The sequence below is a fragment of the Pyrus communis genome, chromosome 8 (genome assembly GCF_963583255.1).
Source record: "Pyrus communis chromosome 8, drPyrComm1.1, whole genome shotgun sequence".
Lineage (NCBI taxonomy): Eukaryota > Viridiplantae > Streptophyta > Magnoliopsida > Rosales > Rosaceae > Pyrus > Pyrus communis.
In genome coordinates this window covers 9999097-10014972 of record NC_084810.1, presented here as the reverse complement: position 1 = coordinate 10014972, position 15876 = coordinate 9999097, and the positions used below count along the sequence as shown (strand labels likewise).

The following is a 15876-nucleotide window of genomic DNA, read 5'->3' as shown; positions in this document are numbered from 1 at the left end:
GAAGGGTTGACCAAGTTCAACCTTGAAGGTGTCTCTTATAACTTCACTCACTTGGCGTCATTGTCCTTTTGGGGACTCATTTCATAGACGAGGTATTTGAAGAATGATAGGAACTTGGGTTCAGGTCCCTGGGGGGGGGGGGAGAGAGAGAGAGAGAGAGAGAGAGAGAGAGAGAGAGAGAGAATATTTCATTCATGCTAAACTCATGACTTGTTGAAGGGTAATAATACAAGTCATACTTAGAAATACAGAATACAAACTACTACGAGATATACGATATGTATACTCCTCTGTGGTGTAACTGGGCTAATTGTAAGAGTCCATACATATAGTTCTCAACAATCCATCCCCCCTCATATGAGGCTTGATCTCAAGCCTGTAATTCTGGAAACCGAGTCTAGATGTCATTGGCATCCTCCCATGTAGCACCTTCTTATGGAAACCCCGACCATTGAATTAACCAATGAACTACCAACACATTTTTCCGTTTTACCAAGCCACGCTCCAAAACCTTTTTCGGCAGCCACTGAACATCTTCAGGAAGAATGTGAGGCAAGGTGGGAGAGGTAATCACATGAGTTCCCAATTTCTTCTTTAACAACGACACATGGAAAATGGGATGACGCGCACTGAAGGAGGTAAGTCAAGCTTGTAGGCCACTTCTCTAATTCGTTGTATGACTAGAAAAGAACCATAATATCCAGAGGGTAATTTATGACAGTAGCGATTAGCAACAATGGTTTGACGATAAGACTGAAGACGCAAATAAACCCAATGACCAATAGTGAATTCCTGCTCACCATAAACTATATCCAGTCTTGTGCTTGTAAGGTACCTCAGGCTTTTCAACAAGGCTCTTGTACACGGTTGAGTTTAGAAACTCACTTTCTCCTTCGTTGGACAACTTCAATCCAGTTACAACTGGAGTGTTGACAGCATTACACTTGGCCATTTTGAACTTCTCAAAAATGTCTCTCATGTACCTCTATTGAGATTTAGGGATACCATCATTTTCTTGCTTCACCTCTATGACAAGAAAGTATGACATGAATTCATTATCAGTCATCTCGAATTCACTGAACATAGATTGCTTGAACTCACAGAACATAGCTTCATTGTTTCCTATAAACAACAAGACATCTACATACAGACAAAGAATTAAGAACTCCCCTTTTTCACCAGTCTTCATGTAAACTGAATAAGCATATGGATATTTTTCAAAATCCATTTTGGTGAAGGTAGTTGTCAATCCGTGAGTTCCAAGCTCACGATGTTTGCTTGAGGCCATATAAAGCCTTCTTCAAACGGTACACCTTATCTTCTCTCATTGTACTTGGAAGCCTTCATGTTGTTCCACGTACACTTCTTCCTCAAGAACTCCATTAAGGAAGGCTAACTTGACATCTAGTTGATAAATTTTTCATTTATGTTGAGCAGCATGAGAGACTAACAATCTTACCGTTTCAAGTCTTGCAACTAGAGCATAGACTTCGTCATAGTCCACATCATACTTTTGTTTGTAGCCCTTGGCTACAAGCCTCGATTTGTATTGATCCACACTTTCATCTGCAGTGCATTTGATCTTGTACACCAATAGCCTTCTGATTTGGTGGGAGCTTTGTCAACTCACAAGTTCATTCTTCTCGATGGCATGGATTTCTTCCTACATGGTTGTTTTCCAACAATCTTTTTCCACAACTTCATTGAATGAGAGAGACTCATGGTCTACATATAAGCAGAAAAAGTTGGCTTATTCTTCTTCTTCTTCTTCTTGTCCATATATCTCAGTGAAACTTCTTAGCCTCATTAGAGTTGAGAAGCTACTTTATTCACTAAATGTAGGACCACTCCTTGCAGTTCTATGCATTGGAGTTGTTGTGATTGATTGAGCACGTTGTTGCTCAACAGGTAGTACAACTTCTGACTGTTCAAAATTAGTGGAAACAATCTTCTCCTTACTAACCTCTTGGTTGTTCCACTTCCATATCTCTTCCTTACTGAAGATGACATCTCTACTAACCACTAGTTTGCTAGTTAGTAGGTTATAAAGCTTGTATGCCTTGGACTCTTCACTATAGCCCATAAACACACACTTCTCACCTTGATCATCAAGCTTCCTCATCTTGGCTTCACGAAACTGAGCATATGCAACACACCCAAAACTCTTAGGTGTCCAATTCGACTTTTATCCACTCTAAGCTTCTTGTGGTGTCATCCTTTTTACACTCTTTGTTGGATATTGATTCAACAAATAAATCGAACAAGCTACAGTTTTTGCCCACAATTCATTTAGAAAACTCTTCTCCTTAAGCATGGATCTTGTCATGTCAAAGATGGTTCGATTTTTTCTCTCGACTATCTCATTTTGTTATGGGGTGTAGGCAGCAGTTAGTTGATTCCTAATTCCTTACTCCTTGTAATATGCTTGGAAAATATTGGAGGTGTACTCTCCACCTCTGCCTGATCTCCCAACCACAAGCTTATGGTTGCCCTCAGTCTATGTGGATGCCTTGAACTCATTGAAAATTCTTAGGGTAGCCGACTTCTCCTTTGTTAAACTAAACACAAGTCTTCCTACTAAAATCATCAATGAAAGTAATAAAATACCTATTACCTCGATAGGACATTAGATCTAATGGACCACATATATCTATGTGTACCAATTGCAGTGGTGCCTTTGTTCTACATGCATCACCAACAGGGAATGAGAGCACGCAACCTTCACATACATGGTTTATGGGTTTTATCTAAGCTAGACCACGAACCATTCCTCAAACGGACAGTAGCTTTCAACCATTGAAATGAAGTTGGCCAAAGCGAAGATGCCATTTCCATGACTCATCTTCAATCACCCCTATGTGACAGCTTCCAATCCTTTTGTTCAAATTCAATGGGAACATTCGTTTCTTTGAAATTTGAACACGTGCAATAAGCTTTTCTCCTTGCATTTCTGGGAGTGAGAAGCATATTTTCATATGTATAATGTACCCTTTATGGAGCAATTGACCAATGCTCAAAATGTTGCTTTTCATATCTGGTATGCAGTAGATATCAGAGATGTATTCTTCCAAACCATCTTTCTGGATGATCTTAATCTTCCCTTTGCCTTCAACTGCCAGCTTTGAGGAGTCACCAAGACTCCTTAATCCATAGGCCCCATCTTTGAGTTCTGCAAAGAACTCATTTTTCCCACACATATGGTTCCTTGCACCAGAATCCATATACCAAATATCTTGTTGGATGCTGGAATCATGGTGTGCTAGTAAGACAGTAAGTTCCTCATTGGCATTTTCACTCGATTCTGCCATGTTGACATGCTCACCATTTTTTTATGAACATTCATTGGCATAATGTCCATATTGCTGACAGTTGTGACATTGGATATGTGCATTTCCTCGAGCAAGCCTTCACTCTTGAGACTAACCACGATTTTGTGGATAGACTCAACCTATTCCGCAGCCTCGTCCTTAGCTATGGCTAGATGAACTCCCACGTCGTGAGTTATGTTGTCTATGACCTCTACTTGACTTGTCAATATGCAGCTTTGACTCCAAAACTTGCTCTAACGTTGTGGGGCTTGCATTCTTTTGAATGCGTTGCTCGTGAACTAGGAGGGATCCTAGCAATTACTCTGCACACATAGTTTCCATGTCCTTGGATTCCTCAATAGTAGTCATAACATGCTCAAAGTTGGATGTAAAGGATCGAAGGATTTTCTCTATGACACGAACATCGTCAAGCTTCTGACCATTCCTTTTCATTTGATTCACAATTACAAGTAGTCGAGAGTAGTAGTCTGAAATGTTTTCTCCTTCTTTCATATAAGCAGCCTCAAAATCTGCTCTTAAGGATTGGAGTCTGATTCTTTTTACCCGATCTACTCCTTTGTTAATTGTGCTCAGAGTGTACCAAACTTGGTTGTTGGTTGTTGCTTCTGCAACCTTCTCGAATATTGCATCTTCCAGACCTTGGTACAGAAGATACAACGCCGCCTTGTCCTTCTTTCGTAAGTCCTTGAGAGTGTCCTTTTGCTCGGCAGTATAGGCAACTTCTTGCTTAGCCGTGGGTTCAACATACCCAATACTGACAACTTACCATAGCTCATGTGATCCAAACAATGCTTTGAATTGGATGTACCATCTTTCATAATTTTCTTGCTTCAATGTGGGAACCTGGAGCTGCACCAAGTTGGACGCCATAGCTGCTCTACTTGCCAGAATAGAATTTTGGCCCTGATACCAAATGTTGTTATCAAAGTTTGCTAACTTAATGCCAATTACGTGTGTAATAAGTTCACAAACTTTATCACACCTCTCACTTCTACTATGTTCGAAACTGGACCGATTGAAAGAAAAAGAAGCAGCAAGCTTTGATAAAAATAATACTCTGACATATGAAAAGAGTTTACAAACTGATTCCTAGCTTCTAGATGGAATTGGATATTTCAAACGTACATACACATCTCTCTTGTAGAGATTTTACGAGACTTTCCAAACATGAATGTTATCCATGCAAAAGTCATGTATGGCTGCTGATGTTGAAAAACAAACAAGGCAGCTTGTAGAAAGATTAAAAGCATGCTATCTGTCAAAGATAGTTGTGCAGCCAACAATTTCAACTATTGCCATTTTTTCCTATTACATTCATTTTGCTTTTGACTTCCAACAAGAAACACCCATTGGTTTTCAGACTTGGGAAACGCCTGTTCCGGTACGGGGAAGAAGAAGCTGCGTGAGATAATGGCGGAGGAGCTACTTCCCGAGAAAATGGAGGAGCATCAGCTGATGGACGCAGGAAATCCTGTACTCCCATGGGACATGATCGTGGAGATTCTTTCATGGCTGCCTCCCAAATCACTGTGCCGCTTCAGGTTTGTATCCAAGCCCTGGAAATCCCTAATTATAACCCTAATTTTGTGAATTTCACTTTAAGAAATCATCTGAGAACAAAGATACGTTTTACCGAAGACGAAGAATCATGTTTACTATGCCAGATGGTAATTCCATTTACTCTCTGAACCTTGATAACTTACCTCTGAGTTACAATGAAAATTATAGTGACATTGGTGATTTGGTAGCTCCTGAGGTAGATTTGGTTCGTACTGAGTTTCCATGTGGTAGGATTGAGGATTTGTTGTACTGCGAGGGATTGTTGTTGTGCAAGTTGGGTAAGCCGGAGTAGTTGTATCTGGTTGACCCGGCTACTGGGGAAGCCAAGAAACTGCCCGAGGGACCGAAATATTTCGATCACAAGGGGTTTGGATTTGATCACTCGGCTGAGGATTATAAGGTGGTTTGTGCAGTGTATTCTAAGCGGTTGGACACTTTTGATTTTAGTGTCTATTCACTGTTAAAAGTCCTATTCAGTACAATGACGCCGATACGACTCATGGGGTTCTGCTGAATGGAAGTGTTCATTGGGTGATGACAAAAGTTGGCAAGGAGTCATCACCCGTGATTGTGTCTTTCCATTTAGCTGAGGAGGAGTTTCGAGAGATTCCACTGCCACTTAAAGGTTCCGGTTTTATCCCAAATGAATACTATGTGTTGGGTGTCTTGAGGGATTGCTTATGTTTAACACGTTGTGACGATTTTAAAATTCATGATGAGTTTTGGGTCATGAAGAACTATGGAATTAGGCAGTCTTGGACTAACATAAAGACCTCCTTCTGATACTCTGAACTATATCATACGAGTTTTTGGAAGGACAGTCATGATCTGTTGCTGCTCGACTATCTGTTTGGTATGTATGATTTTAACGAGAAAAGCTTTCGCAATCTGTCAGTTCGGGAATTTCCTGCATTTGAAAACGCTGGGATCTACATGGAGAGCCTTGTTTCACCCAATTACTATGGCAGTCTTGATCCAGAACATGAAACATGAAATAATTTGTTAGGAGGTAAAGGAGAATCCTCTCAATCTCTTTCCAAGCTTTGTTGTTTGTTTTAAATTTTTTTCTGGTTTTATTAAGCACTACTGAAAAATGGCTATAACAGCTCTCTTGGTCGATGGTTCTCGTTTGTGATATGCTGAGATTAGGCTTCGGCTAAAAGGTGTGGTAACGAGTGGAATGATTTGGAACTGTACGTGTTTGTTTACTCGGCTGTTAACAGGACAGGCTGCACTTCGAATGTAATTTTTCTATCATCATCTCTAGTGTTTCATGTCATGAATGTAACAATGTCCCGTGTCTACTATTTCTTTGCTTGATGTTTTCATAATTTTGCTTTCCTTTTGCCTTTGGACAGTAGTTCTTTACTAGGTATTTAGTGGCACTTTGTTAAAAGCACACAATAAACTCATTCCACACTTTGTTAGGTTCTTGTTTAGGAAGCATCGAAGGTTTTTTTTCTGAACCAAAAAGCTTCTTTTTTCCTGTCTTTGCCATTTATTGATGAAGGCGTCTTTGGTTATGTGTTGGCAATTTTGACACAATCAAAAGCACTTTCAAGTACGCCCTTCTTGTTGGACACAGTAGGTTGGCTCATAGATACACAAGTCATTGAAGTTATGTATTGATTAACTTGTTCTGTACTACCATTCTCACTGGTTCTGGATGCTTCTGTTTGTTCGATGCAATTTGTTCAAGAAACGGTAACTTCTTGTCCATTTTCATCCCTTGTTTCTGTTTCCTGTAGTCCTTTCTCGTAATTTTCCGATTTCTTTGTTTGGCTTTGGTTTACAAATTAACTGCATTTACAATATCAGTTAGGAACTTTTTATGGAAATGGTTACTGGAAACTCTTGAAACTTTTTGTACAAATGTTTGCTGGAATTCTTTAACTAATTGTCCTCCTTGTATCGCAGAAGAATAGAGCTTGAAGAAATGAGCTTCATCTTTTTGTTCGTAGAAGAATAGAGCTTGAAGACGCAAAGCTTTTGTTAGGTTTCTGGCTGTCGACTTCCATTACATCTTCATGTTTTGAACAGCCAGCTAATATCTATGTGAAATCCTGGTTGTTAGATCAGTTTCATTTTTGGAAATCAACGCATGTAAATTTGTTCCGGAGTTTTCCTCGGTTCTGTTTATCGTTACTTGATCGGCACCAGCATCCTTAAAAGTGAATTACAATACAAATCAAAATGCAAGTTTTCAGGGTTTCTAATTGATGCAGATCTGGTTTTTTTTTCCTGCTTGTTTAGTCCGATTATTCAGTTTAGTAGATTGTATTGTATGACCAGATGCGATTTAACGTTATATAGCCAGCATAAGTGGTTGAAACTTGAGAGCAACGTCCTCCCCGAAGGCCGGGTTCATTCACTAGGTTAAGTTCAGTCGTGGGTTTATTACAGTTTGCGGCTGTTCAAGGGAATTACGTACATATTAGACAGAAACAGCTCCATGAACATGTCCTGAATCCAAAGAATAAAAGCTTCGACGAGTTTCGCTTCTTCATAGAAGACGACAAAGCAATCAGGGTTTAATTCTTTTTGGCCATTTCTTTCCGAAGGTGAAGGGCCCTGTCTAAATTGCCCTTCTCCAAGTGGCTGGAAATCAGGAGCTCATATGTACATAAACTCGGGGCTATCGAACGACCTTTCATGAATCCAATATACTTTTCTGCTTCCTCCGGTTTCCCTGTTTGGCAGAAGCTCTTTATCAAGGATGTAAAAACCGAAATTCCAGGAAACAGCGACCTCGACTCCATCTCATAGTAGAGCTTGACAACTTCCTGATTGTCACCTTTTCTCTCAAACCCGTTGATCAGATGAGAGTACGTAATCTCGTCGGGTACAAACCCCTTATCTAACAGGGTAGTTAACATTTCATTGGCATGCTCTGCATCTCCAGTTTCACACAACTTTCCAACCATCTCGTTGAAGGAAGAACAACTAGGGATGAACCCGCACTCCATCATCTTCTTCAAGTAACTCGTGCTTGCTTCCACTCTTCCGGCTTTGCAACATCCTTCAATAAGAAAATTGTAAGTCTCGTCATACGGCTTCAAATCCATAGTTTGCATCTCGTGCATGATGCATTGTGCTTCGTCAATTCGTCCTCCTTCACAATGAGCTCCTATAAACAAGGTACAGATGAAAGAGTTTGGTCGAAAACCTCTCTTAAGCATTTCTTCATACACCTCCCGTGCGGAGTTTACATCTCCTAGTTTAACCTTAGCATATACAGTCAATGAGTAAGCAATTGTATCAAGAACCATATTTCTTTGCAACATTTTCTTCAATACCACCATTCCCTGCTCAACCCTACCCTCCTCCAAAATCCCGAAAACTAAACTAGTATTCGCAACCACGGAAGGCGAGCATCTCTTCCCATGAATCCTGTCCAGCATGTCAACACATTTCCTCAACTTCCCTTCCTTGCACAAAGCATCAACCAAGATTTTAATCGTCTCTTCGTTCGGATACCTTCTGTTTTCGATCATATGCTCATAAATCTTCCAAACCAGAGCAGTCCGGTCAGATTTTTCGACGACACGAAGCAATGTGTTGTAACTTGTGAGACTCAAAGGCAACCCACGTTCCCCCAAATAACAACAAATATCAAAACCAGTCTCAAACATTCTCAGCTTAGCGTAAGCCTGCACCAGCAAATCAAACACAAACGGACTTGAAGCCGCGACCTCGTAACTACTAAGCAACGAATCCACAACCGAAAACTTTGAAGCATTTCCAACATTTTTCTTCAAAACCGACTCGAGCAATGCTCTTGCATCCATGAGCAGCCTGGCTCTGGCTAAAATATGAATGGTTATGGAGTAGGACCAAACCCCATGTTCGAAATCTTTGCTGTGAGCTGCCCAGTGGAAGAAACCCAGAGCACGTTTCGCATCGATGGGTTCCTTCAGTTCTAGCAGCACACTCTCGACGAGCTCTCCGTCCAATTTAACGGACTCGAACTTTGTGGACAGAGTGTCCCAATTGCAGCTGCTTCTGAACGAGTCGCGGATGGATTTGACGACGTCATTTGGCGGCCCTGAGCTTGTGTGGATCAGTTGGGTTTTCTGATTGATGGGTTTGGGAATTAAAGATTGTGCAATTCGACGCAGCAGAGAAGCCATGAAATCAAAAGATTAAGTTGTTCAGTTCTGTAAATTTCATGTACCTTCAAAAACCACAGAGGTGTCCCAATACCCAACCCAATAGGCACTGCCCGGCACTTGGCTAAAAAAGGTCCTGCTACTACCATCGACTCATAACGTGGCTTAACTCAATTTTCACTGTTGGTGTAAATACATTGATGTATTAAAAAAAAAAACCACTTTTAACTATTTGATAATCATTACGACATTTGTCCATCAATTTATTTGATTTGAATTGGAAACTCAAGACATTACTGATTTAGAAATGATTTTACAAGGTTGATTTTATATAGATACTTTTTTTTTTCCTTATAAAACAATATATTTGGGCTAAGTTACAGGATGTTAAGTAATAATAAATTGATATTGAACTTGTTATTCACAAAAATTAACTTAAGACTTACCATTTATAAGTGAGAAATATTGAGAAATTGTGGTACTTTTTCTTATTACTAGCCTCTCTGCACGCACTAACGTGCGTGCGAGAGGCATTTTTGCATCACGGGCGCTACGCGCCCCTAAAGGTGTATTGTGTTAGTTTTTCCCATTGTAATTGTCAAGATATACTTTAAATGTATTGTGCAAAGAGGAACTTTTTTTTTTATCATGCACGTCCTAAAAAGTTATCATGTTTTTCATTTTTACTTTGTGTAAAGTAATGATTTAAATGTTATTCATGCACTTATCAAACAACATACGATTTTAGATGCAAGTTCCTACCTAAAGCCTATGAACGATAGCAAGTATATGTAAATAAATAAAAAATAGTAGATGAAAACAGTAAGTACTCGTACCAAAATACAAAACAATTTAAATGTCAAAATATAAATCCTACATAACAATATGTACATTATTCACAATACTCATAGAGTGTATATGTCACTGTTTCTTTTGAAAAGAAAGTTTACATATTGACATCAATGCTGCAATTTCCACCCATTTGTTCATGATTGATGCTTCAAATTTTCATTGCCAATCTACAAACGATAGTGAGAAAATTAAAAATCAAATAAAAAGAGTTAATTGATAAATGAGAAATGCATACTGAAAGGTTATCGTTAATAAAGCTGTTACCTATTAGGAATCACCATAATTAGCTGGAATGAAGCAAGACTTCTTTGTATACTACATTCCGTGTAAATACACCTTGTTGGCCTACTATGGAGCCACTTTTTACTAACACGGTTGTGGTTGACTTTGAGACCCCCCTCGATAAAGCCACATATAATTGTCCATGGCTGAAGACATGATCTGGAAGGTAAACACCTACATGTGGTATTGTCTGACCTTGAGATTTGTTTATAGTGATAGAGAAACTTAGTTTCACTGGAAATTGCTTTCTTGTAAGTTCAAATGGAAGCCCAGCAGTATCAGTACTTTTGAGAGGGATTCTTGGTAAGAAAACTCTGGATCCGGCAAATTGTCCAGTTAGAATTTCAGCATCAATAAGATTTCGGTAAGAACCACGACACAATAATCTTGTACCATTACACAATCCCAATTTCGGATCAATATTTCTTAAAAGCATGATTGGAGCACCTCTTTTCAGAGTTAACTTGTGCGGAGGCAAACCACCAAGTGAGATTGAATTCAAGAACTCTGGCTGATACAAATTCCTTGCGTCATCCTCAACTGAATCAAATGAATACATTGTCTCTTCTAAACCCGGAAACATATTGATTATCTTTTCATTCAACATATCAACGTCTTCATTTGTAGGAGTTACCACTGCCCTTTCCACCATGTAGGTTGCATCATTTATATGATCCTCTAAGTCAGGGAAGATTTTGGCAATTAATTGATTAATGGAATGGTCACTCTCCCATGGTATCACCATGCATTCAGGTAGTTTTACCATATCATCCATAATAACATCTTCATTCCCATCACCAACACGAAGTAAAAATTCTGAAAATTCACAATCATTTATGGATCTCATGTTTTGTTTGAGTTTTAAAATCTTTACTTGTGACCAAAATGATGCCTTAACAACACTTGCTTGGATTAGTTCGGACTTGGTTCCTTTCCGGATAACAGGAAGAACTTGTCGAAAATCTCCCCCAAATATCATTATCTTCCCCCCCAAATGGTAAGTCAATATCTGTTAAGTCTCTGAACGTTCGATCGAGTGCTTCAAATGCATGACGATGCGTCATTGTTGCTTTATCCCAAATAATTGCCTTTGCCTTTTGTATTAGCTTTGCTAAATCAGATTGTTTACCGATCGAACACATCGATGATGCATCGAGAATAAGTGGTATCTTGAATTTAGAATGTGTTGTCCTCCCACCAGGCAATATCGTAGCTGCTATTCCAGATGATGCTGTTGCTAATACTATGTGCCCCAACCTTCTCAAGCTTGCTAACAATGCGCGATATAAGTAAGTTTTTCCAGTTCCACCGGGACCATCCACAAAAAAAGTTGCATTATCCGATCGTTGAACTGCACCCATTATTATGTTAAACGCACTTTTTTGGTCATCATTTAAGCGTTCAATTGCATCAAGATCTTGTTGTGGAATACATATGGATATTTCATCTTTAATACATCCGGTCATTCCTGAACTTGATTCATTTCCTCTTGTCATTTGGGGCAAATCAAACTCGTTTATACTCTTGTTAAATTGAACCAAAAGTATGTTCAACTCACGCAAGAGTATGTTGGTAGCAAGTGTGGGAGTTATGTTAGTCATGGAAACATAATCTTCCATCATGAATGGACATAACTCATCCCATAACCCTCGAACACCAATTGGTGCACAATATACCAATATAGTGACGAATAATCTTCTTAAAGCCGACGGCATCTGAATTGTGGAGGTCTCTAACAAACATTGTCGAATACTGTCATCTCTTTCTAACAAACCTCGTTGTTCTGCTGCCTGCTTAAATGTTGGATGCAAAACCCCATTAACTGTTCTCAAGTTTGTGAAGGATGTTGGTCCTCTAACATGATTAAGAAGAATCCGAAGGTAAAATTTTTCGCCTTCAGCAGGTGAAACTGCATATATTCGCCCAATAACCTTGTTACGATTCTTTGTTTTAGACCACTTTCTTTGAGCTTGAATCCATCTGTAATGTGATGGTATCTCCATGTATAAATAATGTCGCGCTTCTGCATCCACATGATTAAGTGTAAAAAATTCAGTCAACATTGTCTTTCTTGTACTCTCATCATGTAGAATATTTGTTATGCTTTCATCGGCACGAAACTGAACTTGGTGCATATTAGGAAGATGTATTTGCATTCGCTCAACAGATGGATAAATTCGATTAATAATGAACTTGAATATTTTCCATAATGCCTCTGGTGCGCAAACCCATCTTGCATCCTGAAACTGCTTTATTTCATCGTATTGAGGGTCTGATTGCACTTCAATTGTCACTCTGTCTGGGCCTTTGTAAACATACTTATATAAGTACTTGACACTTTTTATGCTTGCGCAAATTTCGACATTGATGTGACAATCATACCTTAACAGCAACCATGGATTATATGGAATGACCCAACTATTATCAACCATTATGTTTCCTTGTCGATTAAGTGAGACGGGCAATCGATTTCCTCGCCTTTGATAAATTGGATACGAATCATTCCCTTGAACGGTGACTGGTGCAAATGGTTTGCGAAACTTTCTCTTACAACTCCCATTTTTCATACATGGAGATAGAGGATTATGAATCCCACACGGGCCATGAATCATATGCTTTAACACCACATTATAAAGTTGAGGCTCTACATCTTCATTTGGTATTTCAGCTCTAACAATTCGGTCATACTCATCTGGGTTATTGATCTTATCATTTTCATCTAACACAACCAGCATATGCACATGTGGAAGACCACGTTTCTGAAACTCAATAACGTATGCGTAAGCAACAACACTGCCCAATACCCCCTTTTCAATGATGTCTTCTTTTAGTTGCTCAAGTTTTGCACGAAATACTCTAGTGAGTAAGTCAGGGCGATCTTATGGAGTTTGTCCAGCGAGCAATTCGCTTTTGATTTCTTCCCAACTTGGGTTACATGTCATGGTAATAAAAAGATCTGGCTTTCCAAATCTTTGAACCAAAGTCATTGCGTCTTGATTTCGTTGGTACATGTCACGTGGGCTTCCAACAAATGATGATGGTAAAATAATTCTACGCCCGATGCTACCTAATAATATTTTATTTTCAATTAGCTATATATATTGTACACACTTTAAACAAAGTTATATTTTTAAATAACGATGACTGAAACGATATATATACCTGCATTGTGTTGACCTGCATTTAGAGAGTCTTCAAGTCCTTTGTAGAGATCCGCTCTAACTGTGGCTTGATTAGAATGCAACCATCTAAGTTTTTGTGATTCAATTTTAATGTAGTTATCTACAGCATATTGTTGCAAGAGACGTCCACCTCGAAGCAAAAGTGATGATCCATTATGGCGTATCTACAAAAGCAAATTTCATATATTGCTTTTAATATAGGAATCATCATTCATCTATATATACCGGGAAGTAAATTATGTTATCAGTACAAACCTGTAACATATAAGTATAATAGTCGCAACATGTTATTGCTCTTCCACCATCATCACGACTGTTAACATCCCATCCATATGTACCGTAAGGTAGCAATAGTGGATATTGTAAGGGATCATAAAATCCAACATAGTCTCGGACGTGAGAAAGTCTTCCACTAATTGTCTCCACCACGATATCCCTTCCATTTGCAATTGTGGCGTTATCTCCATCTATTATAATTGCCGCAACTTGTGATGCTGATGGTAGACTATACTGACGCCGATCTATTGGTTGCTCTTTTAGGATCAACTTGCAATTCGGCAAATCTTGGCGTTGTCCGAGGCTTCGCAATGTATGAACAAAAGGATTATGGTTGTTCAACATATATTGTATCTTTTCAACCACACCTCTATCTAAAACTTCACTTTCACACATTCGGTTTTCAACTTAATGCTCAGTGTCATATATATAAGCTTGTAAAAATCGCGGTCTGTTCCCTTCATTTGGTAAAAGTCCACCAATCTTATGATATAATGCACCTTGAGCACGAAATGTGTAAATCCCACGACCACCAATATTAATTCTTTCATCCACGTGTACTCCCATTGAAGTGAATGCAAATGCATGATTGTAAGCTCGAATATTTTGCCTGAAGTGTCTACCCTCATTTGTTTGGTCAGAGAAAAGAGCAACCATTTCTGGTGGGGATTGTATTGGGGGTAAAACAATTCTTCCTTTCAAGCAACACATATTCAAAGTTTCTCGAGCAAACAATCGTGCATAGCAGTACGGACATGTGGTTGGAGCAGATATTTGGCAACCTAGGATACCCCGATTCTCATTATAATTTCTAGCACAATTGTGGTTTCTTCTTCCTCTGGTTTGGCGCACATGACAATTGGTTCTATTTGCATGTTCTTCTTCTGATATTTTTACATGAATATCCAACATTCAGTATAAGAATTTTCTTTGTACCTAATATCTATATAAAGATAAAATTATATACTAAGCTCACCATTGTGGGGAGGAATTGAGAGCATCCCATAAGATATTTGTGACCTATTTGAATGTGCCAACTGTCCCATATGAGTACGCATTCTAGTAGAAGTTTGGTCATCATGATTTGTGATATCTGACAAAACCCTTGAATTCGCACTTTCATGCTCAATTTGTTCTAATAAATAGACCACATTATAATACGATTAGTTAAAAATTTTGTCTTTAATATTTAATATATTTAGTTGTGAGTCTAATATTTCGTAAGACTACCACTAAAAATAACTACAACATTGAGATCAATATGAAAGTATCGAAGAAAAGAATACAATGAGATTTCAATTCACTAAATTTTGTTCTTAAAAAATAACCTAATTTTTTAAGTGTGAAACAAATACAAATAAAGAAATTGAAATAAATACCAGGAATTTGTTGTTCTATATTACTGGGGTCGACCTCAACATCATAGTTAGCCAACTGAACCCGTTCTTGTATATTATTGGGACCTACTTGTTGCATAGTTAAAAGAAAAATTAGAAATTAGATTTTTTTTTTTTTTTTTTTTTTTGCATTAGTATGAGTTAAAGAAAAAGGAATATGAAATAAATACCAGGAATTTCTTGTTGTATGTTACTGGGGGATGTCATAGTATGATCATCATATAGAGTTGGAATTTGTTGTCTTTTTTCTTGTGCTATTAGACGTCGTCGAGCTAGATATCTTTGATGTTCTTCAGGACTCAATGATTGACGCCATTGTCTTGCACGACTTTGGCCACGCTCCATGGAAAAATTTATCTAAAAAATTTAAAAATAAATGAACCTAAATTGAATACAAATTCTGTGACATTCCATAAATACGAAAAAGTCTACGTAGATGCCCATGAACAGACATTTATCTACACATCACTATAATACAAAAGAACAAAATAAAATGATCACAAAATACTTTTGAAGTGTAATAAGTATTAGTGCAAGGAAATGACGGGCTTATATACACTTCTCGGTTGGTGTTAGGACTTGGATATGATTTAGCTTTCATGTTTTTTTCTTTTATAAATTAGCATTGTTTATAGAGTTTTAATTTTTATGTCAACTGGATGAGTAGAATTTTAAACTTTTTTAATACCCCTAAACCCTATCATAAATGACGGATGTGAGCTGGACATAATATAAAAAGTTTTTAGAAATGTGTAACCCGTAATAAGAGGCTAAAAAACTACCACATGACAAAGAAGAATTTGTATTCAATGTAGGTTCATTATATTTATTAGTTTGCTCTAATAACTCAACAATGCACATATAAGCTCTAAAATGTTATGATATCCTT

The 15876-nt window shown here is 38.2% G+C and overlaps 2 protein-coding genes and 1 long non-coding RNA gene across 3 annotated transcripts; 1 reads left to right on the top strand and 2 right to left on the bottom strand.

The window, feature by feature from the left end:
• The first annotated feature begins 4616 nt into the window (after positions 1 to 4616).
• On the top strand, positions 4617 to 7091 carry LOC137743387 (uncharacterized). Its single transcript, XR_011069459.1, has 3 exons — positions 4617 to 5898; positions 5996 to 6131; positions 6807 to 7091. It is a non-coding gene; the product is annotated as an uncharacterized lncRNA (long non-coding RNA).
• A 129-nt stretch (positions 7092 to 7220) lies between these two features.
• Positions 7221 to 9058, bottom strand: LOC137743386 (pentatricopeptide repeat-containing protein At1g66345, mitochondrial). Its single transcript, XM_068483269.1, has one exon. The coding sequence runs from the start codon at positions 9017 to 9019 to the stop codon at positions 7421 to 7423; it is 1599 nt and encodes a 532-aa protein (XP_068339370.1). The 5' UTR covers positions 9020 to 9058; the 3' UTR covers positions 7221 to 7420.
• A 799-nt stretch (positions 9059 to 9857) lies between these two features.
• On the bottom strand, positions 9858 to 13986 carry LOC137742923 (uncharacterized). The gene is made up of 5 exons (XM_068482860.1): positions 13570 to 13986; positions 13295 to 13478; positions 11085 to 12851; positions 10328 to 10948; positions 9858 to 9871 (listed from the first exon to the last, which is right to left on the bottom strand). The coding sequence occupies exons 1-5, from the start codon at positions 13984 to 13986 to the stop codon at positions 9858 to 9860; spliced, it is 3003 nt and encodes a 1000-aa protein (XP_068338961.1).
• Between the last annotated feature and the right edge of the window lie 1890 nt (positions 13987 to 15876).

Coding starts and splice junctions, on each gene's coding strand:
- LOC137743386 (XM_068483269.1), bottom strand. CDS start 9,019: ATGGCTTCTCTGCTGCGTCGAATTGCACAATCTTTAATTCCCAAACCC.
- LOC137742923 (XM_068482860.1), bottom strand. CDS start 13,986: ATGTGTGAAAGTGAAGTTTTAGATAGAGGTGTGGTTGAAAAGATACAA. Junction 13,479..13,569: donor ATTATACTTATATGTTACAG/GTTTGTACTGAT, acceptor TTGCTTTTGTAG/ATACGCCATAATGGATCATC. Junction 10,949..11,084: donor TTGGGGGAGATTTTCGACAA/GTTCTTCCTGTT, acceptor GTGAATTTTCAG/AATTTTTACTTCGTGTTGGT.